Source organism: Trematomus bernacchii, unplaced genomic scaffold (assembly GCF_902827165.1).
Source record: "Trematomus bernacchii unplaced genomic scaffold, fTreBer1.1, whole genome shotgun sequence".
In the NCBI taxonomy this organism is placed as follows: Eukaryota; Metazoa; Chordata; class Actinopteri; order Perciformes; family Nototheniidae; genus Trematomus; species Trematomus bernacchii.
The window spans coordinates 261970-288203 of NW_022987419.1; the positions used below are offsets into that span (position 1 = coordinate 261970).

The following is a 26234-nucleotide window of genomic DNA, read 5'->3' on the forward strand; positions in this document are numbered from 1 at the left end:
AGATGTGCTGTACTTAGATGATGGTGTAATCACAGTGCAGTGGAGGGCGAGTAGCATGTAGAGGTTATGCGTAAATACTGCAGTATCAGTCCTTTGTAGACTTCAGCTATAGAGGGGGAAATCAGAAAACACCAAAAAATAAAAAGGGCCGAGCATCTGCAATGTTACCTTGATTAACCTGCTCATATGGCTTACTAATGTGACGCAGTAGTGGAAACTTAACTGCTGTTTTCCTTTCAATTTGACTGGAAACTTAACAGCAGAGGCAGCCAGCAACAAGGTGAGATATGTGCTGTGCAGCGTGTGTCCATAGTGCATGATTCATGAAGTTAGGGGTCGATGTTGCCCTGTCAGGTCAACTTGTGAGGGACAGCGCAGTACAGGGAACAGACGTGTGCAGGTGACCTTCAGCAATAAAGACGGAGTCATCACCGCTTTGTTCCCATGTTTTTCACAACAGGCCGAGAGAGAAAGTGCTGCGCTGGTCCCTTCAGCACGAGATGGAGGCTAATAGTATAGAGTAACTGCCCGCTGGGACCTGCATGTAGGATCGCATTGCAGGGTCACTGCAATACAGTACGATGCAACGTTGCCTCACTTAGTTTGAAAGGGCTTGAGTGGATTACTTGCCAACACAGACACAAACATACTCTAACTTCCCAGCCATGAAGAATTCATACAATGTTACTTAAATCCCTCTATCATGCTTAAATAAAATGCATAACCTATTTATTTTTTAAGCATCTGTTCAATAGTTCAGATATGCTATGAGAGTTGTATTGTTTTGTTAGTACTAACTGCCTTTGTGCATGAGCGTTCAGTATGTAGGTTAATTAACTGAACTGCGGGTGCAGTTAGCACAGCTGTGACCTCGGAAATGTATGTGTTCGTGTGTACACATCTCTCTGTGTGATAATGTGTCTATATGTTGGGGAGTTCCCTGCTGTGGTCATATAACCATCATGCCTCCTCTCTGCTGCAGCACTCAGAGGACAATCTGTACAGCGCGACACAAAGAAAAAGCCCTCACTCTCTATAGAGGGACATACATTCAACTGAGTAACCTACTATCCGTATTAAGTAAGGTAATATAGCGATTTCTGGTCCAAGAAAGCCAGACTATTTAGTGGGCCATTCTTGAACAACTGCGGAACCTCAGGTATGTCTAAGACAACATTACATATTTTTTATATAATGCCAATCAGCCTAAAGCGGGATCTTTCGACATGGGGAAACGCACACCAAAACTAGTGTCTAATGATATAAAAAAAGTATATAAAACTAGTGTCGAATATCTGAGTTTTATCTTACCAGATCCTCAATGAACTCCTTCACAGCAGCCACCACCAGGATGAAGAGCAGCGGCACCAGTGTGGTCCAGCGACCAGTGGGAGACACATCTGGAATTTGCTACATGAAAAAAGAAAAATGGGTTCAAAGGAAAAAGTGTTCCCTTTCCCTCCTCAACATATTTAACCTGAATTAAATGACAGGTCATACCAGCTTTTTTGGAAGTTTAACATGAATTTAAGATTTAAAATGTATAAGCAAACTCCAAATAGGTATATTGAGCACAAACAGCTTTCTCATTACTATTATAATGCCCCTCTTCCCTATTAATGTTTAATGATTTGGCTATTTTAAGTCTCTCAAAATTAACAGTTAAACATCAGCGTAATTAAAGCCGAGTGAGGGCCACAGGAGATCGTCACTGTTATACAGCCCGAAGGAAAGTTGAAGGAGATAGATCTTTTGTCTCCCTCATCTGCATAGATGTTTTATTCAAGGTCGCAGCATCGACAAGGTAGGTAATGAAGATTCACACTGGCTGCTTTTCAAAGCGGCTTCTTCAAGGTCACTGGAGAGAGCCCTTTCCCATCCTCAAAGCTCTCATTAACAGAGGGTAGTCTGTCAACACGGATATAGGTAAAGACAGACTTTCAGTTCTATGCAGTGTTCCTTCTCTCCATTTTTGATCTTTTCTGCAAAGCTTTGAAAACACCTGAGACATGGATTTTGGCCGCTTTGAATCATGTAGTAATGATTGGTGGTTAGGGCTTTCAGTGTTCTTAACAGGGATTAATGTTAAACCTACAGTATGCAGGGAAACTACTGCAAACTTCCTCAAGGATAGGAAGTCTTTGTTGTGCTGGTATCAAATTCAAAACAGTGCCAAGATCTGTGGCTGCTTTTTGGGGAGTAATCAAATCACGAGCAGAGCCAACGATCAGCCTGACACTGAAGCTCTCTGTCCAAGACGGAGAGGCTTATTTCTTAAACAAATCTAAAGAGGAAGACTTTCACATCACCCCTGCTTTTCCTTACTTAGGCTCCACATCAGTTTGACGATTGGAACTTGTTGTATTCTTTTTCTACTGCAGTGTATTGGTAATGGTACAGTGAGGGAATAACACAGTCATCCACGGTACCACATTCATTTCAAAGACATGTTATATTCTGTATAGCGTGTTAAGTCTGCGGGCAAAAACAAGTTTATCTTTCAACGTCATAGAAGCACACACAGTATTACATGTATTATTCATCATGAGGATATACAGTACATTTTCAAGATTTATTGTCATGACATTGAACAACTACGATGTAATTATGTAATGTATGAAAACTTAGATGGGAGGTTCCTCAACAGTGCAATTGTATAAAGTGCTGTGTGTGTATGGGTGTGTGAAAACGTGATCTGTGTGTGTATCGAAGTACAGTGTATATACAAATGTATAAGGGCTGGATGAATATCCCAAAAAAAATGTAATTACAATTTATTTTAATTATTTGATCTAATTTATTTGTACATTTATTTTATATTATTTATTTCAATGTCTGTATGAAGTACATTTATTAGTATATTATTAATTAATATTTTATTTTTATTAACTTTTTTATACCTTTTTTTCTGTGAAAATACTTTAGTTTTTTTAAATTCAATAAATGCATGTTGTTTCCAAAGTCAATAAGCAACTGTTTTGAATGATCTTGATCACAATACTGACCAAAATAATTGTGATATTATTTAATTTTTTGATTGAGCAGCTCTATTAATAGGGTATTATCTTTGTATTGAAATCCATAGCACAGATTCACAGCAACACCTGATCTTACCTGCAACAGTGCAATGAAGAGGAAGAAGGCGTTGGCGGCCCTTCTGAACTGCGAGTAGAGGAATCGGGGGAGGAAGGTGAGGACGTTATATTTGGCTGTGCTGAGGACGGCATCAAGCAGCAAAACAAGGCCATGGTGGAAGGGAGGAGACAAGAAAAATAAAACAAAATGGTTAGTTCTCTTAACCTTTTCACAAAGCATTATTTAGATACATTTATACTCTCCAAATATCAAATATATGCATTATATATATATCCATTCACCCATGGTACTTTTGTTGCTGTGTTCATGTGAGAGACTGATGAACAGCAGAGAGCAGTGTGCTCAGTGGTCATAAAGAATGATTCGGAGGAGGGGGGGTGAAAGCGCTCCTGTCGTACATGAGCTATGTTGCCTGTGCTGCAGTGGGCTGGGTGGTGTGCGTTGGCAGTGATGGTGGTGTGTGCCTGAGTCAAACCTCCAGCAGTCTGACTTACAGCTGTGTTAAAGGGCCAGTCACAACCGCCACTTTAGGAGAACATATACGCCATGATGTATGCCAAGCCACTGGCAACACTTTGCTTACTCGCGCACAGACAAAAGCCGTCACAAAGTAGAATATCAGAGAGCACAGCCTCCAACACGTCTAAAGGGGGCTAAGCATATGGAGGTTAAAATAGGGATAGCACTGTTTATTCCTGTTAAACTGAATCTTATTTGACTAGCACTTTTGCAGCATTTGTGGAACGTCCACAAACACAGAACTAAATAAGGACTTGCTTTGCCTGTTATCCTGAGCGCCCAGTACAGCTGAGCCGTCCACTGACAGTGAGCGGGGCGAGTGAGAGTGAGTGAGAGAGAGAGCCATTGTTCTGACAGTACAATGTAACACCAGCCTCACATCGGAATAAGGGTTAGCAAAGGGTCAGCTTTGTTTCTTTCAACAGAGTATAATCTTTCTTTCAACTACTCTAGTATTCTTTGTTTAGTTTTGGTGATGACAATAAAGAAAACATAATCTTTTAAAAACTACACAGTTTAATAGAGATTACGTTTTATTTGAAAAAATGTGTATCTGAGTTCATGCGATTACAATTATCCTCTTCAATATGTCCTGAATATAACTTTAAGTTGATCCATTTGATCAAAAAACATCCCACCAAGGGAAATTCAATCCAAATAAATACAGATAAACTGTTATAGACACATTTCAGTACCGGTACATACATTTGAGGTGTTTAGTAGCCTGTAAAAAATGTCTTCCTTTGTGTTAACACAAGAACAGTTTCAAAGCCGTCTGAGGTTATGATGTTAATGTCTTATTTTATAGACATGCAAATAGCTTTGAATCTATTCGAGTGTTTCTACAGGCCTTTTGGGCTTTTGAAAAGTGAGTTTAATACTCAAATCCATGAGGGCAGCAAACCCAAAAAAAACGAAAACAAAAGAAATGCGAGCCAAAGAAGACACAAAAGGTTAGATTACAAATCCAAATCCAAGTAGCTAGGTTGCTGGTTATCATGAAGTGTGCGTTTATCAGCTTATCATTGTGGTAAATAATCAACATCCAGTATGAGGAAGATCAGTCTGCCATCATAAACTGGTAAGACTATGCGAAGGTTGGGTGAGATGAACAAATGCCATAAAGTGATATGTGTTAAACCAAACAAAGGTACGGTGTGTGACATTATGCCTCTGTAATTTCTAAAACAAAATTTCAGGGAAAGGTCAGGTGAATTTTTTCCTTCAAGTTTACCTACCTACTTGCCCCCACCCCATCTTTATTTCTGATCTATTGGTTGAAAGTGAGTCCCATTCTATAGTAACTCCTGAGGCCCGTACTACGAAGCCGGTTCAACCTAACCTGGATATGTTTGAGTTACCCGGCTTACCTAATCCAAAACAAACGCGCTCTCGCTAAGCGGTCCTACGACGCTGGTTATCAACTCGTTAACTCAAGCCAGCTTTGCCCTATCTAGTTAGGTGCACGTTCACATAAAAGGGGTGGTATTTGGAGCATTCGACCAATCACAAACATGGACAAGCCGCGTACTGACAGCGCAGCGCGTCATACTTCCTGAATGAAAATTCAACTATAATATTAGACAAATATGAAGACTTTAAACATCCATGACTTAAACACTTTACCCAGGATAAAAGCCACATGGTTGCAGCTGCAAGGTGAATACAGCTGGTAAAAGAAAAAGTGTTTGAATACGTTCATTAACAGGTTTATGATATCACTGCCCCCCGTCTAAGACACGAGTGGATCTGACTTTAATTACATTTGACTCAAGTGTTTCGTCAACTTAATGTGTTGCTTAAAATAATACTTCTGAGTGTTGCACGGCCAGATACGGCTCAAGAAGCTGACTCAGATAAGGAAATATATGATACATTATGATGTGATATGAATGATAATGGGACACATCGACGTCTGCACTCACAGTGCCGCGGACTGTACTTAATGTTACTCTGATCCGGTTACTTATGTTGTGGCAGATATTCAAGTAAGCTTTCTTAACGTTAATGTTATAATAGTCAGATTGCTCTGAAGATGGGAGGGGATATTCTATTCATTTTCACGTTCACACAGTCTGTGATTTTTGCCGGCCGTCTTTCCTGCAACGGCAGTTTAAACTGTATTTCCTTTCTCCTGTAATATGACTTGATCGCGTTAAACTCTGCACACTGAGCTCTGATTGGTCAGCAGGCGGTGCTTTCACTGAGTTGATCTCTTATCCTGGAACCTAACCTTCTCCGGACCAGGCTAGCCGTTCAGCATAAGTTACCATGGAGATCTAGCCCGCTAAGAAGTGAACCAGCGTCGTAGGAACGGAAACCCAGAGTTTTCCCTGAAGTTAGCTCGCTAAGTGAAAATCCGGCTTCATAGTACAGGCCTCTGGTCACTGTATCACTTCCCAAACTCATTTAACAATCTGCTTAATGGATGATTATGGGTCTAATATGATATTTCCTGGCCGTGCCCTGAAGATCAAGACAACATGAGAGACGCTCCTTTTTTTAATGCAGTATTTAGCAACATTTCTACCACAGTAGAAAGGTTTGAAATTACAGGAAGTCATGAGTCAGTATTTTGGTTTGTCTGACAAGTCAAAACAAGACGATCGACATGTCATGAAGTGTTTCGTTTGATTCCTCTTTTGAGCCACACTTCGTCACATCTAACATCTTTTATAAAGAGTTAAACGTAGCAAAAAACAATGCAGATCTTCCCATTTAATTGAAACATGTATGGGTGGATTTAAATGCAAGAAAAAAAGAATGTAACACAATTGAACTACTCCATAATTCGACGGGTGAATAGCACTAAAGTCACATGTAACCACACTGAAAGAGAAGCCTGGAGGAGAGCCAATGAGGATGTTCTGCACCATGACTTGCAAAACTTCAACAAACAAAAAATATCATGTAGGCCTATTTTGACATTATCATAATTCCAAGTGTAGGCCTGTATTGCTGTAAGCATGTGTGTTTTTTAAGTAAACAAACCTTTAACAGCATCAGAAACCATGACTTGTGATTTCAACGTTGATAAGCTCTGGGATACAAAGTGGAACACATCCGTCTAACCACACCATTACTTCCTTTTACTTGTTAAATTACAGAAGCTCTTCTTATAAACTTCCCAAATAGAGTTTTCTTTATCTATAAAAATAGATAAACTAAAAGCTACAAACAAGACTCAATACTAGGGGGTTATGTCACCCTTTTCACATACAGTATACTCCTTTGTGGGTCAATCTCTTCCATCTGAGGCCAGCAGGATATAGCAGTGTACAGTAAACCACAAGAGAGATAATCAAATCACCCGAGGCGTCAGCTAGCCACTGAAGCTCATGCAGAACAATCACAGTCTATTCAGACAGCTCATTGGCAGACACTTGTATCATTCAGAATGATGTTTATATATGTTGTATATGTTGAATGGATCAAATTGTATACTGAATTTTTATATGGTGTTTGTATGGTCGGACAAGTTGTTGACTTAGCATAAATATTAGACGTTTAGCTTTGCAAATACAGCAGCCTGCATGAAGCTGAAGTACAGGTTGGATCATTATTCTTTACGGATGTTTTAATGACCTTTCAAGATGTGTCTCTATTTGTGTGTATAACAACAGTAGTACTGCCTCTCACCAGTTAAATGTGATAGTGAAACTTTATTCTGTGCAAAACGTTGTATTTCATTTCTCTGAGAAGCTCAAATGGGGTCATAATGATATAAAGTCCACCGAGTTGTTGACAAAGATGTTAAAATACCACTTGGTGAAATGTTTACTAGGTCATGTGATACAGTGACCACGGCAAATTAAGGAACTCTTCTCAGACAACACTACACACTTTAGTAAGTCAGTGTGCTTTTTGTGTGCTGGTGTCCACGACTGTCTGTCGTATGCATGCATGTCAGAATGATCTCTTGTTTTCCACACAAAGCATGCAATATTAGCATGTCATGGGCACGTGACAGCAAAAGGAGTTTGTCCAGCCACTTCTGTTCGCTACAGGATGAGTTGTTGACATTTCAGCGATTAACAACCTTTACAAAACAACCAGATCTGCCAGTATCTAAATAAACACTCCACATGCATACAAAAGAGAGCTGGCTGCCTTAATGTTGTGGAGCAGGAGTCACATACGTGTACATCTGAGTGATGGTGAGCTGTGACATATTCTGCAGGTATTGATGCTGCAGAGGGAAAATGAGAGCAAGTGAAAGCAGAAAACCTGTGATGGCTGCCTGCTTGTAAGATTAGATTCACCATATATTGCCGAGCCAGCTCCTGTAGGTGTCTCCACAGGTCACTGTGAGGCAGACAGCAGCCAGTTCTCTTGAACAAATGTGATCTTTAAAGCAGTCTAAAGCCTGATGGGCTATCAAGGCTTCAGCCACATTTTGGGGCACATTCAGAATGCAAATACTCAAGTTGTCTGCAAGCTGCTGTTGATACAATGCTGCAGCACTTAACAAGGTGAAATCATTTAAAAAGAAAAAACTTGGCTGCATTACAATCAGATCCGAGGGAGAGGATCGTCAAATTGTGGCTTGAAAATGCGTTAACATGCAAGCTGCCATTCAGTTCAGTGTGAGCTCAGAGAACAGTCTCTTTTGTCTCAAAAAACTGTCTAAATAACAGTCACACTTTAAACATATTGCTTTTCATTTATATAATTATAAAATTGATATTTTATGTAAAGCAAGTATTGGATTGACTGTCAGTGGAGCAGCTATCATACTTCTGATTAATATAATAATGGGAAGTCTGTGACGATGATTTCTCCTTGATCATTTTATCTGCCTAATGTTGAGGGTTTGTGTGTTAACAGCATGAACTTTCAATAAATGAACTAATGTGATATTTTCCTGTGTTTATCAATGAACACAGACAACAGAATTAATGATCGCATCTGGTAAGATCACACACAAAAAACGTAGTAAAGGAAGATATTCTGCAATTTTCTTATCTGCTTGTGTCTTTTATTTGTCATGTCAATAAATGAAGCTGACCTAAGAAATGGCATAACCATTAGCACACTTGCTATCTTCAATTTGTACTTCATACAGCAGTGTCTTTGTAAGCACATACACATCTCAAGCTACTCATGCAGCAGGAATGCTAACAGTAATATTCATTGACAGAGGATGACCTGACCTAACAAACCTGACCTTTAATGCTAAAAGCACTGCACTCCTCCAGGAGGACCAACAAGATAAAAAGGTCCAGCCTGTGTCAAATGGACTAAGGCGTCACTGGTGATACAAATCTTGCAGGTGCTTATCAAATATCATATGAGGGGGCTGTCATAGTACCCGATACAGCTCCTCACATTAAAAACGACAGCTCTGTACACTGTTTTAACTCGGGGGATTGTATTTAGTCATCTTAATAGGGTTAAATACAAGTATTTGTTTCCCTTTAAGACATGATTTTCTCAACATATGTTCAAAAGGACCCTTAAAAGGAATTCTGAATTTTACAGAAAGCTTCCTTTTGAGACATTTTCCCCAGGCTGACATTTAAGTAGCCGCCACGCAGCAATTCACTCTTCAATTCAACTGTTATGCTTGTGACTCTAAAGGTTAATGTAGGGTTAAAGGCAAAGTGGCAAGTTATACTGCAGGTCACCATGAAAAGCAGTGATGGCCTCTGGGGTGCCAGTAGCAAGTTAAAAATAGCACAAACAGACAAATCCATGAGAGAATACAGTTTAAATGTGAGCTATTAAGCAGTTACATACAACTTCATTTTGAGTGCCATAGGAAAAGGAAAAAGCATCTTTGAATGCACCGAACACAATATCACCGGAAAGGCTGGATGATAAGTGCTAAAGGTCGACCGTGTGACTGCTGGGATGCTCGTTTTCATGGCAATTAAAAAACAGAGGTTTATACTCATCGGATGCACATTAAACCTCTACAGCATGAAAATGTTTTCTTTATCTCGTGTTAAAAATCTCAATATATTACCAGCATTTTTTATGATTGTATAGCTTCAAGTGTGTTGCTTCCTCAGCTTAGTGAGACACAATTCACTCAAAATGTGAAGAAATATGGATGTACTAGTGTAGCAGACCACTGTGTACTTCCACTCCTTTGCACCATTAAGGCTGCACTGATAGTTCACTTTGAGAGGTTTTGTTTTCCAGCACAAAATGAACGCAAGAAAGCGCTAAATGTCAGTTTAATGAATGTGGGAGGCGTAGAAAACGACAAACCGCTAAGGATTTTACTCTGAAGGAGGTACAAACAGACCACCACAGACCTAATACTGCTGTCGTGCACCAGGGTTCATCTAGGGCAACTCTAAATGTAGACCATGCAAACATTACTACCACCCAAGTATTAGGTTCACATGGAATACCACCGTACAGTAGCTGTGGTAATGCTACATGTATACCAAAAACAATGGTCAGCACTAAAGTTTACAACAGTGTTAGTTATGCTCCCACACTTATATTACCTCAATGCAACTACCTTGATCATTCAGATGATGAATATTTCTCTTCATCGTCATTATATTTCCAGTAATACAATCACTTCTTACCTGACTCGATTGTTGCAGAACTTGGCAAACTGCGGCTGGTTGAGGTATATCATCCGGGCATCCGCCTGGTCAGCTAAGGACGTCCTTTCTGCTGTGTCCTCTGTCTTCGCATATCCTGCAGCGTGGGAGAAAGAAAGACATTCTATAAGAAACTAAATCTGCCTTGAGCTTAAACAAAGGTAAGATGAAAAGGTGTTTTGAAGTCTTTGAGTTGGTGCGTGTCGAAAAGTCCCCGAAGGAGTCTTCAGAGTCTGTAAAAGGTAAGTCCTTGATTTTAAAACTTTATAACTATAAAAATCTCAGTTGACCTTGGTTCTTTAGAAACCTGAAATATAGAAGTTGTTGGTGCTGTGATGGATAAAGTTGGTATTGTAAAATGTCTCATTGCGAATTATTTGGATTTGATTGTATTTGTCATGGAGTACACAGTGTATTAGTCATTGAAGTAACTGCAGTCACAATATTTTGACCAGACATTGGTATTTCTCAACATGATACACTTGCCTTAGATCAGGAGCAATCATCTAATAGCAGTGTAATGCTTAGATTATTATCTTAATGAAGTGAGGGGGTGGCAGTGCTTTAAAAAGTCCTACAGTGGGATTGCCAAATGACATGCCACTGACAATACATCTCTCATTAACCGCCTCCACAGTATAACGCCAGCTCAAAGAAATAGACTGTTATATAATATTAAAGGGCTTGACTGTTTAACAGCATGACTCATACAAACCAACATATCTACTGTACAGTCATGATATTCCTCATGTTGTCTGTTTTAAGATACTTGTAGTTTCCTCAACTTCTATTTGTATAAAGACCAATCTGTAAAATGTGGTTGTGACGTGCTCAAGCACTCAGTAAATTAGATTTTTCAACAGACATTGCAGCAACTGCCTATGAACATTTTCCATTTGTAGCCAGAAACGTGTTGGAGATGGGCATTTCCTGTCTAGATTGACATCCTGTTAGTAACAGTAGAAAGACTAATGTGTGAGGATCAGTTACAGTAATGTGGTGTCATGTAAAGACTTGTAGCATGCAAGTCTTTGAAACAAATGTGTTAAATGCTGTAAGATAGGTTAAGTTCAGACCAACTGCATAAGAACAACCTAGAGAACTGTTTCATTCCTCACTCAGATATTACTGAAAGTCAATAAAATATATATTTTTTTTAAATGTGCTTCATTGGCAGAAGCAGCTGTTCATTGCAGAACATTTTTTACACAATCATTGGGGTGGATAACACTGCTTAACTCTCAATTTCTGTAAGAGTGAGCACTACACTTCTCCCACTAGGTTCAACAAAGTGGGATGGAGCCATGTAGGCTAAACCAACACTTCATACGAGGGCTCTCCGTGGGTCGCAGAGATGCTTGTTTCTCAGCGATGCAGTTTTTGCTTTTTAAAAAAACACTCACAAATATGTTTGTTTTTTGATTGGCAAGCGGCCTTATGGGTCTAAGTTTGCCTCTGTAGGCAAGATCGAAAAGCTCACAGATGCAAGCTTTCATGCTGGAGACAGGTGCTGCATCATGAAAAAAGGATGTCTAGGGAGGTTGCATTGGGACTATCTCAAGCCTCTAGCTTGAAGTTGCTTACTGCAGTGCGGGACAACAAAAAGAAGAATCTTTCTTTTGAAAACAGAGTGACATTTAAAAAAGACAAAAGGACCAATACCCCAAATAAAGCTTTTCTCTTTTGATCATCTCTCAAAATCATGAACACATATAATAAATACACTTCAGCTATTTGTGAACCAATAAATATCATCGTACGGAGACTTCTCCTGGTATGGAAGGAGAAACTTAAGGCAGTGAAATGATATCGTGGAAGAGCATTAACATTTCTCATTTTGAAAACCTTGTTAAACACTGTGCTCGAAATAGGTGCCAGTAAAGAAAATAAGGCCCAGCTAAATATTGCCTGGGCCGTGATTATGATTATTTTCAGGGTATACGTTCAGTCTTCGGACTAACCTTTATGAAATTCATTTTGGCACTTCTGCTTTACCAATTTTTAAAGTATAGGTGAATTAGTATACCCATTGGTTGGTCAATAATTGTATGATAATAATTTCATATTTTATATTCTATAACTCATTGCATTCCATTTCGCTGTAAATTACTGCTTTATTTTATTGCTATGTAACTATATTGTATTACAGTGTCCTTAAAGATTTTTTGTTTTATATGGAGATTGTTTGTTTTATATTTTCTGTATGCACCACGACATCAAGTCAAATTCCTCGTATGTGTGAACCTACCTGGCAATAAACCCATTTCTATTTCTGATTCTGATTCTGATTCTGATTCTGATTCTGATTCGGATAGAACAAATCGTTTTCATGAAGCTAGCAAAAACAAAAGAGAATACTAGCAGCTTAAAGCTTCTCAGATAGCAGGATTTACTACTTACTACTATTTACTTCTCTTCTTTATATAAAACAGTAAACTGGGGTTTATTGGTCAGACAGTAAAAGACACAAGGGCTTTATGAGATTTATTCGTAGCCTTCTGTTGACATTAACAAACATTTTATAAATCAATTTTATGATGAAAATAATCCTTAGTTTTCAGTCTAAGCATTTGTAGTAGTCACAGCAGTTGGTGGTTGATGTTTAACCTGAAATCTTATGCTAAACTGTACCATTTGAAGTTGAAATATCTGACACTACAGAGGCAGATTTGACAGGGATAATCTTGTTTGTAAAATGAGAAATGATGGAAATTAGGATTCCCGTGGTTCAAATTACCCGACCTTCTGTTTTATTTGATGCATATATCTTAATGTCCTCTGCATTGCTAAGAGAGCACTACTGTAAAAGTCTTAAGTCAACAGTTTCCCCAAACTCTCAGGTTACATGCATGTGATCCGGCGGCTGCTGCGTGGCCTTCGCATGTGGTAGTAGTGGTGTTAGGAGTTATGAGGTAAGGGGAGGCATAGCATAGCTTCCACAGCTACAGATAAACCCTGGAGTTTAAAAATGGAAATAAGTGACATGAAGGGAAGCTGGCTGACTGTTAGAAACATCAACAACAACAAAACGCAGAGTCATGAGGTCCTGTAACCAGAGACTCATAGCGGATATGGCCCAGTTGCAACCTGCGTGCCTCCCCCTGCCTGCAGTATTTCTTCCTTGTCATGTCAAGTCAGGAGGAGACAAAAGGCTTACACACTCGCAACTTTCTCTGCTTTTTTTTCCCCTCTAGCATTCTCATCTTACTCTGCTTGGCACTCTGTCACTGATGTTACACAAACCCTGAACCTTAAATGACAGGTCTTGTTATTTTAATGGTCCACTTGGCTTCGCAGAGAGGATTACCGGAGGAGCGACTGCCAAACGTTCCTTCTTCGCACCATCATCTCCTGATAGTTTCTCTCCTAAGCATGTGCTCCAGGGCTAAATATAACTGGCCCCCCGTAGTCATCTGGTCACCGGGGGAAACATGGGTTGGCTATCCCAGCACCGTTATGCAAGACGTCAGATCAGCATAGGTGGTTTATTGGATTAGCGTGGTGACAAAAGAGTACGGGAACGAGGCCGGCGATTAAAGAGTGCAGATAGTGCTTAAGTAGGGAAACGTCCTGCTATGATAGCACTTGTCAAGGACCATTATATAGGCTGTATAGTGCCTGGTGTCAATAATATGATGTAGTCAACAAGTGGTTCCTTGGGGTAAATGATAGATCTATTTGTGTATACAGTGGGTCATACAGGGTCGTCTATAAAGCAAGACAGAGGTTGGTTGGTAAAAAGAGAGTATAAGCAAGACTTAAGGATGTCGGAAAAGTAATTTGCCCAAAATTCCCTGAAATCAATTTAACCAAAACATTTCCCAGAAACATGAAAACTTGCTTTGACAGCTGTTTAGTAATAGGACACAGTATAAAGTTACATATTTGATCAGCGATATCCTCATGGGATCAAAATTCAATCAATTGATCAAAATCAAATCAAGTATAAATCTACTTTGAAGCCAGGTGAGGATTTACAGAAACATTACCTCATACATCTAAGAACATTTATTAAAAGCGCTGCATGTGCCACCATGGCAGTGGCGTAACTATGTGTATGTCCGTGCGTGTGTGAGCGCATCAGCGTGCGCTTATGTTTGGGGCGATGGGGGGGGGGGGGCCCAAAACAATATTTGCACCGGGGCCAATCACAACCTTGCTACGCGACTGCACCATGGCATTACTTAATATTCCTCAAGAGTTGATCCACTGTCCTTACATCACCTTGGAGGTCGTGGGGCCCCTTCTTGCAATAGGGTAATAACTTTCCTCCGCCTTAAGGCCTAGCCTATTTCATCCAAAATTATAAGAGAAAATACAGCCAGGAGCTCACCTTGTGACACTGGGAGGACAGGTGGTTAGGAATGAGTAACAGCACTGAGTAAAGGTGAGAGAAAGGACATTGACTCAAAGGCATCCTCCCTCACTGGGATGAGACCGGAGGAGGACAGCGCTGCACGACTGTGGCTACATTTATAATCCCATTTTTACCTCAGCCAAGGAGGATACTTTTCTGTTTGTTTTCTTTTGTTCAAAAGCAGGAAACGAACAGTGCGATTTTCAGGAAACTTGGTGAAAGGGTGTTGTGTGAGCCAAGGGAAACCGTCTAATATGTTGGAGCATATTTAAATAATGGGACGGATTCATTTATACCTTATGGAATCACACTTAGCAGCTTCTAAGTTTGTTATGCAGTAGCCTTTTCAAAAGGAACCAAACTGTTTCCTTGCAAATACTATACGCCTTCCTGTGTGTTCACCACAAAAACGTTGTCACAGAATATCCCCCACCCCTCCCCCTCCTATAGAAACATCAATCATTTAGGGCATTTCTACTGCATTGATAATACAAGCTCTCATAACCACAAGGAAACTACCGAAGTAGGTTAAACCACACCTCTAAACAGTCCCCAACTATAAAAAATGGGGACTGTTGGGGACTTACCATAATACAAGCGGATTGGTATTCTTTCAATAGTCTAATCGATCTAAAAATCAATAGTTGCAGCTCTATATAGGGGATTTTTTCCGGGGTGCCCTGGGGGCCTTGGGGTTAAGGTGAAAGCCATAAATCATAACATCACAGGCTTGTGAGTCGACCTGGACTACATGCAATTCTCTATCTCGTTCTCCTTGTGTAATCATTGTCTGTATACTGCAGACTGTTTAATGAAATCATACAATGAAAAATTAAGAAGAGAACATCTCAACTTTGAGTTTGCAGCAGTATTATATGGCCAGTGTTTAGGTGACACTCAAACCTCAATAGTTATCGATGATATGCCAAAGAGCGATCTCAGCTTCCACATCAAATGTAAAGCCAGCAAACAACGTAAGCCAAGAAAGTAAATCTTTGAGAAGCTTGTGTGATCTAGGAATTAGTGTCAACAATGACAAATGGAAACAGTGGGCTGGCATAGTGACTGCAGCATACGGCCTTTGTGAAATAGCAGGCCAGAGGAGCGTCTGAGCAGCTGTGATGGATGTTGTGTCTGTGTGTTCTGAAAGAGCCTCGCAGCAGGAGCCGCGGTGCCGCACTCGGCCAGGTGCTGCAATGCACCAGTCGCAGGTGGGACTGCTACTGCCTAACTTTGTCCCTTTGCTCTCTCCGTAGAGCAGCGTTGACTTAGGAGGTTGAATCAAAGTCAACTGCAGGCAAAACTGTTGGAATAAGTCTAACATACACTTATTATTCATTCTTAACATATTTGATCGATTCATGTGGGACTCAAGATTCAAAACTTCCAAAAAAACTATAGGGCAGTTAGTTTACAAATTGTATTTTGTAAAATGTTTAGTTTTTGTACAACTTGAAATTGAAATAATCTTGAACTCAATGAGAATTAAGAAATGCTAAAAACTATTATTTTTATAAAAAGGGTTTATTTGTGACCTATTGTCTTAGGTTTTCATTTGTTTGTTCAAATGACAGTTGATACAACTTATTTAAATCTTAAAACTGTCAACTTTACTACTACTCTTAATCAATTTCAATTGGCCCTTAGAAACAAAATACAGAAATATTCACATTCCTAATGTCACACAATTATTTGCTCTATCGCTTTCAGGAAGCAGTCTGAATAAATAAATAAATGGGTTATAAAATAGATAACAAAAGACCAAAGTTGTAACAATGTACATATGTGTCCTACACTTCTCTATGTTTGTGCTACAGCTACTTTTCTCGCACACCTGATCCAATTAAAGGCTACATATTGAACACTATAATTGGATTAGAAGAGTTAAAACAGAACTAAATCTAGAAAGTCGTGAGCTGGGTTTGAAGAGTCTTGGCTTGAGTTAGTAGTAAAGTAAATGCACCTCTATTATTTTACAGTAAGGTAGTGTTACATTGGACGTACAAAATCTAACAATAGAACTAGTTTGATATTCATGTGCACACTAACTGTAACTGTGGCCTTCACCAAATGTAAAAGTAGCACACAAGGCCAACCCTGACAGGCTAACAGCGCAGTCCAAGAGTCTGGGGGTGAGAGGTGGAGGAGGTTGGCTAATGAAAATAGCCTTTCAACAGCCTCCCCCCTCTGCACGCATTAATAGGATCTATCCTTAGTTTCTAGCACAATGTGTGGATAATGTACTCAGCCACTTCCACAGACGTCTCAGTGGGAACTGCTCTTAATATTCCCTGGTGGACACTGTGCATTTTCTCAGCACTAATTTCATTAACTGCAGGCGTGTCACGGCTCAAGTACCCTGACATCAATAAAGAGAGTGAGAATGGAAACTGGGCGGGTACTCACTGCGAACATGGTTCTTAATCTGTGTTATATTACGCTTCATAACAACACCTTTCATCTATTAATGGAGCCGGCATATTAGCCATACTAGCAGGCTGTTTAAAAACAATGTAAGAGGCATGGAAAGAGAGGAGAGAGAAGGAGCCAAATAAAGCTCAGCAGTAGAGAGCTCAGCTGTGGAGGGGGAAGCCTCGAGAGGAAGGATCAATGCCATGAAGTGTCGTAATGAGTTTGGGTGCAGGCCAGATGTCAAGATTATTGCTTGTGTCAGCCAACAGACAGACGGGTGGAACAATAGTCACAAGGGGGCACGTTTTTTAGAGACGTCGCCCAATGAAACTGGGCCCAGCATGCTTTGGCATTGGCCAAGGCATGCCGGTCTTCCCCCGGTCTGTCTTTGTATCCTTGTGTTGTAGGACACTGCAACCATCAGGCATGGAAAATCCTTACTGTGATACCGGAGAGATGTTTTGATATTACTTAAAAAAGGTATATCAATAAGACTAGAATACTTTTTATTTTAATATATATATATATATAATAAAAGCTAACTGTGGTTACCATATAGTTCAATGCAAAAAAAACAGACTTGAATTTTGAATGAGGAAAAATAACTTAATATCCCTCTATTAGGGATGTCCCGATCACCTTTTTTTGCTCCCGATCCGATTCCGATCATTTGATTTTGACAATCTGCCGATACCGATTTTTCCCGATCCGATCTTTATGCAATGCATTAAGAGGAAAAAAAAGGTAACAGATAACGGCTGGTCATCCAACGCGATGAATTCAGCTATCTTGGCTGTTATTTTGTTGGCCTTTTCACTGTTCTGGGGCAGTTTCTCTTTCCTTTTAAAAGTCTCTGAAAGTGTTGGTTGTTTCAGTGCCGTTACCTGAGTGGCCGCTGTGTACTCGTCGTGTTGTTGTTGGTGGTGTTTGTATTAGATTGGTCATGTTGAACGTAGCTCTGTTCTTTCCACCACGCGGAACCTCCGCCTTGCAAACATTGCATCTGGCTGTTACACTGCCTTCGCTTTCAATTTTATAATACTTCCAAACTCCTGACATTTTCTCTGTCCCGACTCCCGAGGCACCAGCTGAACGTAGCCTCTTGTTAGCTTACTGCTACTATTAGACACTGCGCCCACTCTGTTGCCAGATTTGAGAGAAATAAGCAACCAGGTCTATGAAAACAAGCCCAAAAGAAGCAACACATACATGATGTTGTGTAATTTTAACCCAAAACTAAGGCCTCAGGATGACTTTAAGACGTGAACATGGTCATTTTTGTTTTGTAACATTAAATAAAATGTATAAAAATATTTTATAAAAAAAAAAAAAAAAAAAAAAAAAATTCCGATCCCCGATTTTTTTCTCCCGATCCCCGATCACGTGAAAATCACGTGATCGGCTCCGATCCCCGATCACGTGATCGGATCGGGACATCCCTACCCTCTATACTTATTTATGAGGTGTTCATAAATGAAAAAAGGTAGAGTACAATCCCCTCCTCCTCAGATTTATGATACCCCGAGAGGTCATGTATGTTCAGGTCAGGCAGAAGTGCAGGGGGGTAAAAATGATTGCTGCCATGACTGTCAACACAAGCAAGAGTAAACGCCTCAATGACAATAATGACATGATACTCAAGCATGTGACCGGTCACAGAATGTCAGGGTTCAATATTAAAAGAACACTACACAGAACTAACCACTACTTTAAGAATGCATACCCCTAACATGGCAAGTATATTGGCTACCTTTACAGCACTAATCAACGAGGAATCGTTGAGGGAGCCAAGATATACTTAGCAACCGTATCTTATTTTTGCAAGTCATGATTGACCTCAAGCTTAAACAACAAATCGTAAAAGAACATTTTACAACTTGTGGTCACCTACTATTTCTTTGATTACACTGTGATGAGTCAGTTAGCTCCATGACTAAACCCTGGGATTCTTCAGAAAGGCCCTTGAGTCAACCACTGGAGGTATAACATCCATCTGCAGGAAAATCAAATAGGAAAAAGAAGGCGTTTTGTTCTTCCAGGATGAGGTCCAAGCGGAGTCCGATCTAACCGTTAAGATCCTGAACAAGCAGTAATGAGCCTGAGAGAGTTGTAAGCTGGTCAATAAAGAGTGGATGAGGAGACACGTGACCTGGCCACGACTAGGCTCCCACACGATTCATTCAATAATCCCAGGGTGGGAGGGGCCAGGCCGCTTGGGGCTACTGACATTGATCTAACACAAACAAACGAATGGCAGCCAAACCACAGTCAAGAACTTTGGGAAGAAAAACTGCATCCAACACTCTGAAATCTTTACTTGGCTCCTGTAAAAACACACCACCATGTTACAAGTAATAAAAAAGAGGTAATAAGTAAGGTGAGGTGTAATATGGAGTTCAGCATTGTCAATCTACACATTGTTCACTTTAACCTGTGGCTATCACCATAGTTATTAGGGTCAAATTACTTCCAAATCCCTGGGCTTTGGGATCACTCAACTCACTGAGCCCAACGTGCCACGTATATCTGCTCATCACCATCAAAGAAAGATCTGGACATGTTTCATTTATACCAAATAAACGTTTCAGTAGACAGAGCAGCCCCCCACATTTGTAATTCCAAGTATTTGTGAATTGAGGGGGAAGAGATGGGGGGGGTGGGTATAGATACTGCCTCAAGTTAAGCAACGGTAACATCCATAAGTCGCTTATCAGATCACAATGCTGTAACCAGCACTCATAACAACAACAGGGCAGCTGCAGATTTAATCCCCCTCCCTGTCCCGCTCCGTCTGGCTCCCTATAGGCTCAATCGGGCTACAGTGGGACGGACAGTCCCGGGACAACACGGGCAGCTGGGGCTTGCTGTGACATCACAGGGATGTCCTGGCTTAGCGAGGGATCTGCAGGGACAGAAGCCATTCCACTGTGTGCGACCTTATGAATGATAAAAGGGAAGGGCATATGGCATGAAATTCAAATGGTCTGAAAACAGGAAATACAACTTGTGATTATCACTGATTAACTAGTATTAACTAATTGTATTAAATAGTGTTGCGTCAGTGTTGTGCTTGACCACAAACTACTGTTCCTTGTCAGCATAAAATGTTATAAAATATGACATTAGGTTCTATTAGCGAGAACATCACACAGCATGTCAACCACTTTTTTCATTTAGCTTAAGGCTCCTCCACAGCTGCTGGAACACCCTCAGTAGTGCTGGAAGAAAATGTCAGACAACACATGTGTCACATCACTTGATCATTAAGGAATATATTGAACATAAATAATAGTCTATAGGTTTGCTCAGTAGGGCTGTACTTATAAGCTAAATGTTAACATAAGCATGGCAATAAATTAAGGTTGAAGGATTCCCAAAGTTAGTAGAAATCATCCTGAGAGTAAAGTAACTTTTAGCATTTAGAGGATTACCACACACTATAAATAAACATTTGTGTAGCTGCATTATGCAGCACAGCTTCTCAGTTATGCAACTAATGGCGCGTTTCCACTACAGCGCGGAGCACGGTTTAAGAGGGCTGTGACGTCAGCGGCCCGTCTTTGGTTGCGTTTTCACTTGGCCTAGTACCGGCCGGCGGGTCCTAATTCACAGTTTTTCTGGCCTCATAAAATCGTGGGTCTAGGGCCAGAGACAACGAGGCTGAGTCTGGCTGAGTATGCTAAACTAGAGAGAGAATCGCTGGCAAGGGGGCAACAACTACAACAAGATGGACATATTTGACCGTGATTTAATTGTAATACACGTTTCAAAATGATGCCGAAGTAACAACATACTGATACCGGTTAGTAAAAACCATGAATTAATGCTTTGACAAGTCTGCAGACAGACGGCAGGCGAAAAACCTTTTAAAATGCGTGTTTTCTAAATGGAGATTGGCTAAGCTAACGCAGTGTATGCTCCGACCGTCCACACTCACAACAACGGCCTATACAGACATAAATAAAGTAGCGACTGTATTCGCCATGACACAGGCAGTCTGTGGTTTGTACTTGTTTCACTTTTGTCTAGTTTCTGAACAGATATGAGGAGCTGTGAGCTCTGAGTGCTAACAGCTAACGGCTGTGTTGTTTTTCTGGGGTTCTCATTGAAGATGACGTCACGGCTCCGCCTACACTGCGTTACTATAGATACTACCCCAGTTCCTAAACTGTAATGGAAATGCGCCATAAAGTGAGCCAGTCCTAACGAGGCCTAGCCATACCGAGCGAGGCCGTGTAGTGGAAACGCGCCATAACAGGAACAAAAGAGCTGTTAAAAGGTTTTTTTGTGTGTGTCACTGCTACAGGGTCAGATACTGTAGATTGAATGTGAACTGTTGTCTCCTGTCTGACAGTCTAATCAAGACCAAGACATGAATGATTACATTGGTTGTTCATTTAGACTGCTTATAAAGACATGTGTTTAGGTTTACTCTCAGAGGTAAGGATGTAGAAATCCAAGGGGAGGAATTTAAATAATAAGCATTTAGCTTTCTTACTGCAGATCAGTTTGCCTCATGTCTCCTACCAACAGTCAACATTGATTTTCTTTATCTATGATTCCTATCTAACTTTTACAAATCATTTTTGTTTGGCTTGAACACGGACGTTCGGTATTTGTTCTGCTGTCAAATATATATAAATTCAATAAGCTTGAAATAGCTTATTTATTTTACATTTTAAAATAGCTGCAATATCTAAAATGCGTGAGGAATAACAATTAATCTACCACAGTGTTCGAGTGATGCTCACTGACCTGATGTGACATGATAGTAATGTGTAAGCTAAACTGGAAAAAACAGGCACCTCCATCATCCAGAACAGAGTAAGAACACATGTGCACAACACAGACGCACACACAAACACACACACTAAATCAGCTCTATAGAGCACATAATAAAATGGATGCTATCCTTGTATATTATTGATTCAGGTGTCTTCATAAGCTAGCACTCAGCTAGCCGGCATGATAGCAGACTGTATCTATTAATAACAGGATCAAGTACCCAGCTTTTACTGCAGGAGCTCAGATATTCATGAAGCCGGTAAGAGCATTATTATTTTCTTGTTATAGGAATACTGAGAAGGTGATCAGTAAGTTACTAAACTGTGCAAAAAGGGCTATATTTAGGCTATAAGACCTGAGCATTCAATGGTACACTACTCATATCACTTATTATTATTTTTGACGGCACATTTCTAGTAGCATAACCAGTTTTTAAGCATATATATATCGTTACACTAGTACGAGCTATCATTTAGAATGTAACTGCTGCTACTATGCCTTTACTTTAGCCATACATCACTAATGTCCACCTATTCACAAACAAACCCTCTCGCGTATTTTCTAACGAGATGAATCTTAATAATTGATTGCTTTAACACAGTAAGTAATGCTGTCAAATATGGAAGTCCTAAAATGGTGTGGTTGCAGCACTGTGGCCTATTCGGTCATACAGTAGAGTTGAAACGGGCACAAGGTTGTAAAATCCCGGCGACTCGGGGGTCAAGGGTAGCCGGAGTTTTATCTGAGCAGCCTTTGATGGTGTTGCTTTTCTGCCTGCCGACACCTCTCCATCTGACCTTGTCCTCCCGCTGTGACACGATCACATTGACCGTCTCCTGGCACGTGCAGGCTTCTGCTGCATTCCCCTGCTGTTCATGTGTGTGTGCATCACTGAGACAAACACAGCCCGGCCAGAAACGAGACACCAGCAAAAGAAAAACGATGATTGCGGATACAGTTAAAGGCCTCTTTCTCACTGTCTATTGCTGCTTTCATGAATTATTTGACGTTTGGGAGCAGGAGGTGAGAGCGGAGCTACTGTACATCTTATGAGCTGATGGAGGCTGAGAAGATTTATATCCCTACGAGCATATGTTTGCAACACAGCTTTTCAGTCGCTCGTAAATAAAGTTTGATCTGAGCAACATTACCGGGGATCTCCCGCTGACCTGCAGATCAGAGGCTATAATCAATTCAGAGAAATTGATAGTTTATGGACATAAACCATGACGAATAGTAAAGGTCCCATGTCATGCTTTTCCGGTTATTACCCATCCCCTTGTGTGTTATGAAGGTTTTTATGCATGTAAACAGTCTGCAAGTCACAAATCCTCAAAGTACACCCTGTAGCGAGTAAAAGTCTAGTACAGAAAATACCTGTCTATGCTGCCCCAGAACGCCTCGTTGGAGATTTCTCTTAATCTTCCTGGGTACAGTGACGTGCCCATACCCAAATGGACCCATTGTTCCAAATCGACCAATCCGTGGAGCCGTTACGTTAAGTCCGTGGATTGGTCCAAATGGACCAATCCGCGGACTTCCTCACACACACACACACTCAATCTTTTCTCCGCTGCAGCTCCGCCGATTTCTCCTCCCTGAGACGGCGGGACGCGGCGAGGCTGTGAGTCGGTGTGTGAGCACACACACAAACTCCCAGCCAGGCTGCGGGTGTGTGTGTGTGTGTTCGGGCTGGTTTCGGGCTGGGTTTCGCTGTGTCTCGCTGTCTCGCAGACGGCCACTGGGCTCATAGGGAGGGGGGGGCAGGAGCTCCAACAAGCCGTTTAGGACAGAGAGTGAATACACATACTATACAGAGATGCAGTATGAGAAACCAATGTGATTTTGGAAAATTGCACAATATAAATATATGCTAGTAGACCTCAACAATGGAATTATGATCAGTAGAAATGGCCATGCCATGGGCCCTTCAAGACATTACAGTAAGGTTGGGAAAGCTATCAGTTTCCCAATTTTCCAGTTACTCGATCCTTAAATATTATATTGACTACTACGATCAACTCTTAGTTTTTGTTCATGGCAATAATGTATTGTTTTTTTCTTGTTTATAGAAACAGCAATAAAGATATTTATTCAATTTAATTGTACTTTTCTAGTGCCAACATATTTAAATTTTTACGATGTAATAAGACTTTATGCAAAATGTCACATCTTGCTAATATTTATTATTTACTTTTTCTTAGAATCTAGGGATTAATTAAGGGATCTAATATTGTTGTTCACAAGTACAGCAATACATTTTGAAAGAACATACATACTACATTTAATTAATTGATTAATTAAGCAGGCAAAAACTAATTTGATTGTCACTGTTTGAAAATGCAATTATTCTCTGGATACAGCTTCTCGCATGTGAGGAATTGCTGCTTTTCTGTGTTTTATATTCCTGGAAATGTAATTCCCTTGGTTGTGGACAGATGGTTGGAATTCTAGATAATTGTAAGTTGCAGCCCTTAACAGGGCGATTCATTTTCTTGTTAACCGGAAATCCTCATGACACTCTCTGCAAAGTGTCTCACTCATTAGCTCTTCATCATCCTAGGTCAATATACCAATGCACATGAGCAAACATTAGAATAGGTGCCGTGTTCTCTGCATCCTTTACTGCATGGACACGTGCACATGAGCATTTCACATCTCCCCTTCCTCACATCGACCTGCCACATCCACTTTCCTCTGCAACAGAGGAGAATCATTGAGGTGAAGGAAATTGGGTCTCTGAAGAAACCCATATTAGACTGGCTGCAGGTTAGTGATGGAGGCAGGACATTAAGTGGAAAATAGAGGAGAGGAGATGTCATGCCGGCACATCGAGAGAGTAGAGAGGCCCGAGGGGACTTGATATGACACACCAGTGGCCCCAGACAAGGGATTTAGTGGCGTGTTGGGCTTTTGTGCCACATTATTATCAGCCAGTGATCCACCAGGCACATGGGCAGCTCTCGATCCCTTCAGAAGGGAGCCGTCTATCCCCTTCCAGTCTCCCTCCCCATGCTGTTCCCACTATTCAGACAGACAGAGGCTTATTGAAATGCTACGGGGGAAAATTCTACTTCACTTACACATGAAAAAAACCTTGAGAATTACAGAAAAGTAGAGGTATAATGCTTAAAAGAAGAAGCACACTACTTTGTGTCTTTTAAAACTTGTATGTGGGAAATCAGATGCTAAGGAGCGCCTTATATCCTGTGAATCAGCTGACACAGGAAGACAAGTATTGCGTCTTTTGATAGGTTCATCCTCACAGGACAAGCTTACCTGCCTTAAGTGTCAATTGTGTGAGGGGATTTTGTCTGCCTGCAGATAAGCATGCAAGCTAAGACGACAAACAGGATGCTTTTTGCCATCAGGCTAGACTTAACTTGTGCGGCAACTGTCGATCAGCTTTACCCTCTAGACAGAGGTAGCAGGTATTAAGAGCCTTTACGCCAATCATGGAAATTTGTATTGGAAAGATAAACGTCAAAAGGTGGCTGTCGACGCAGGATCACATGCTGACGTCATCAGTACCCAAAGTGTCCCAGATAAGGTTATTTTGGCAACACATGCAGGCACAGATCGGCATTGATGTCAGATGTTTCCACAGCACATCAGAGAAGAGTGACAAGGAGTGGAGCGGCACGTGGTGGGCAAGACTGGGGAGTGTGCAGCGGGGAGAGCTGACGGACAGGCCACTGATGGATTAGGTGGTAAGCCTGGCAGAGGGCTGCCCTTTCTAGATGGAAGCCTGCCTGATGCAGTGTGGTGATTAAAAAATAAAACTGAACAGTGGGGAGTGGGCTCAGGCTTTCATAAAAGCGGCCAAAAGATATGTAACAGAACAGACGCGAGATTAAGAATAATATTTCACTAGATATAGAACCATAAGGCTGGAAATACAGGTGTGTGTAGAGCAGCAAAGGTGGTAAACCTGGCACTGAACACGACTTGATCGAATCCTACATTCAAGACATATGCTTGCGAAGGAAATATGATAGTCTCTTCACTAAAGCGGGAAGGGTGATAGCGTACGCTTAGTGCTATGGAGCGGAGTGAAAAACAGCAAGTCGTTTGCTCTTTGTTACCTAAAAGGTGGTGTGTGGTAGGTGGGGGTTGGGAGTGGCAGCAATAGCTGCTGCATTATTCATGTGTTTGCTCTTGTGACTGCAGCAGCCACATTGGTCAACAGTTTCCTATGGAATTTATATTAGTATTTAATTATTTAGATCTCTCCCAGTCCCTTCAGTGGCATATCATTATTTCTGGTGTACATGACGACAAATTGCTTTCTAATTACCAGCACTTGGCATTTTAAAACTACAGAAAAATAAACATAAAACTACAACTAAACAACCGTTTACAACAAGTGTGAAATTAACCCTGCTTACGCAATTTTCGTTTTTTAAAGGAGAAACTCAATTTAACTGTACAGAAATTGGTTTACTGACATACTACTGCTCTATTTTTATCATTTAATTTGTGTAAAACCACTGCACTATAGT

The 26234-nt window shown here is 40.7% G+C and overlaps 1 protein-coding gene across 4 annotated transcripts in view; it reads right to left on the minus strand.

The window, feature by feature from the left end:
• Window positions 1-26234, minus strand: part of atp8a1 (ATPase phospholipid transporting 8A1) — a 107262-nt gene that overhangs the window by 78607 nt on the left and 2421 nt on the right. For all 4 annotated transcript variants that reach the window (XM_034139615.1, XM_034139599.1, XM_034139606.1 and 1 more), the window contains exons 2-4: window positions 10161-10275; window positions 3115-3214; window positions 1312-1410 (exon numbers count right to left, since the gene is read on the minus strand). In XM_034139615.1, coding sequence (XP_033995506.1) covers window positions 1312-1410; window positions 3115-3214; window positions 10161-10275 — 314 coding nt within the window. The remainder of the gene's footprint in view (window positions 1-1311; window positions 1411-3114; window positions 3215-10160; window positions 10276-26234) is intronic.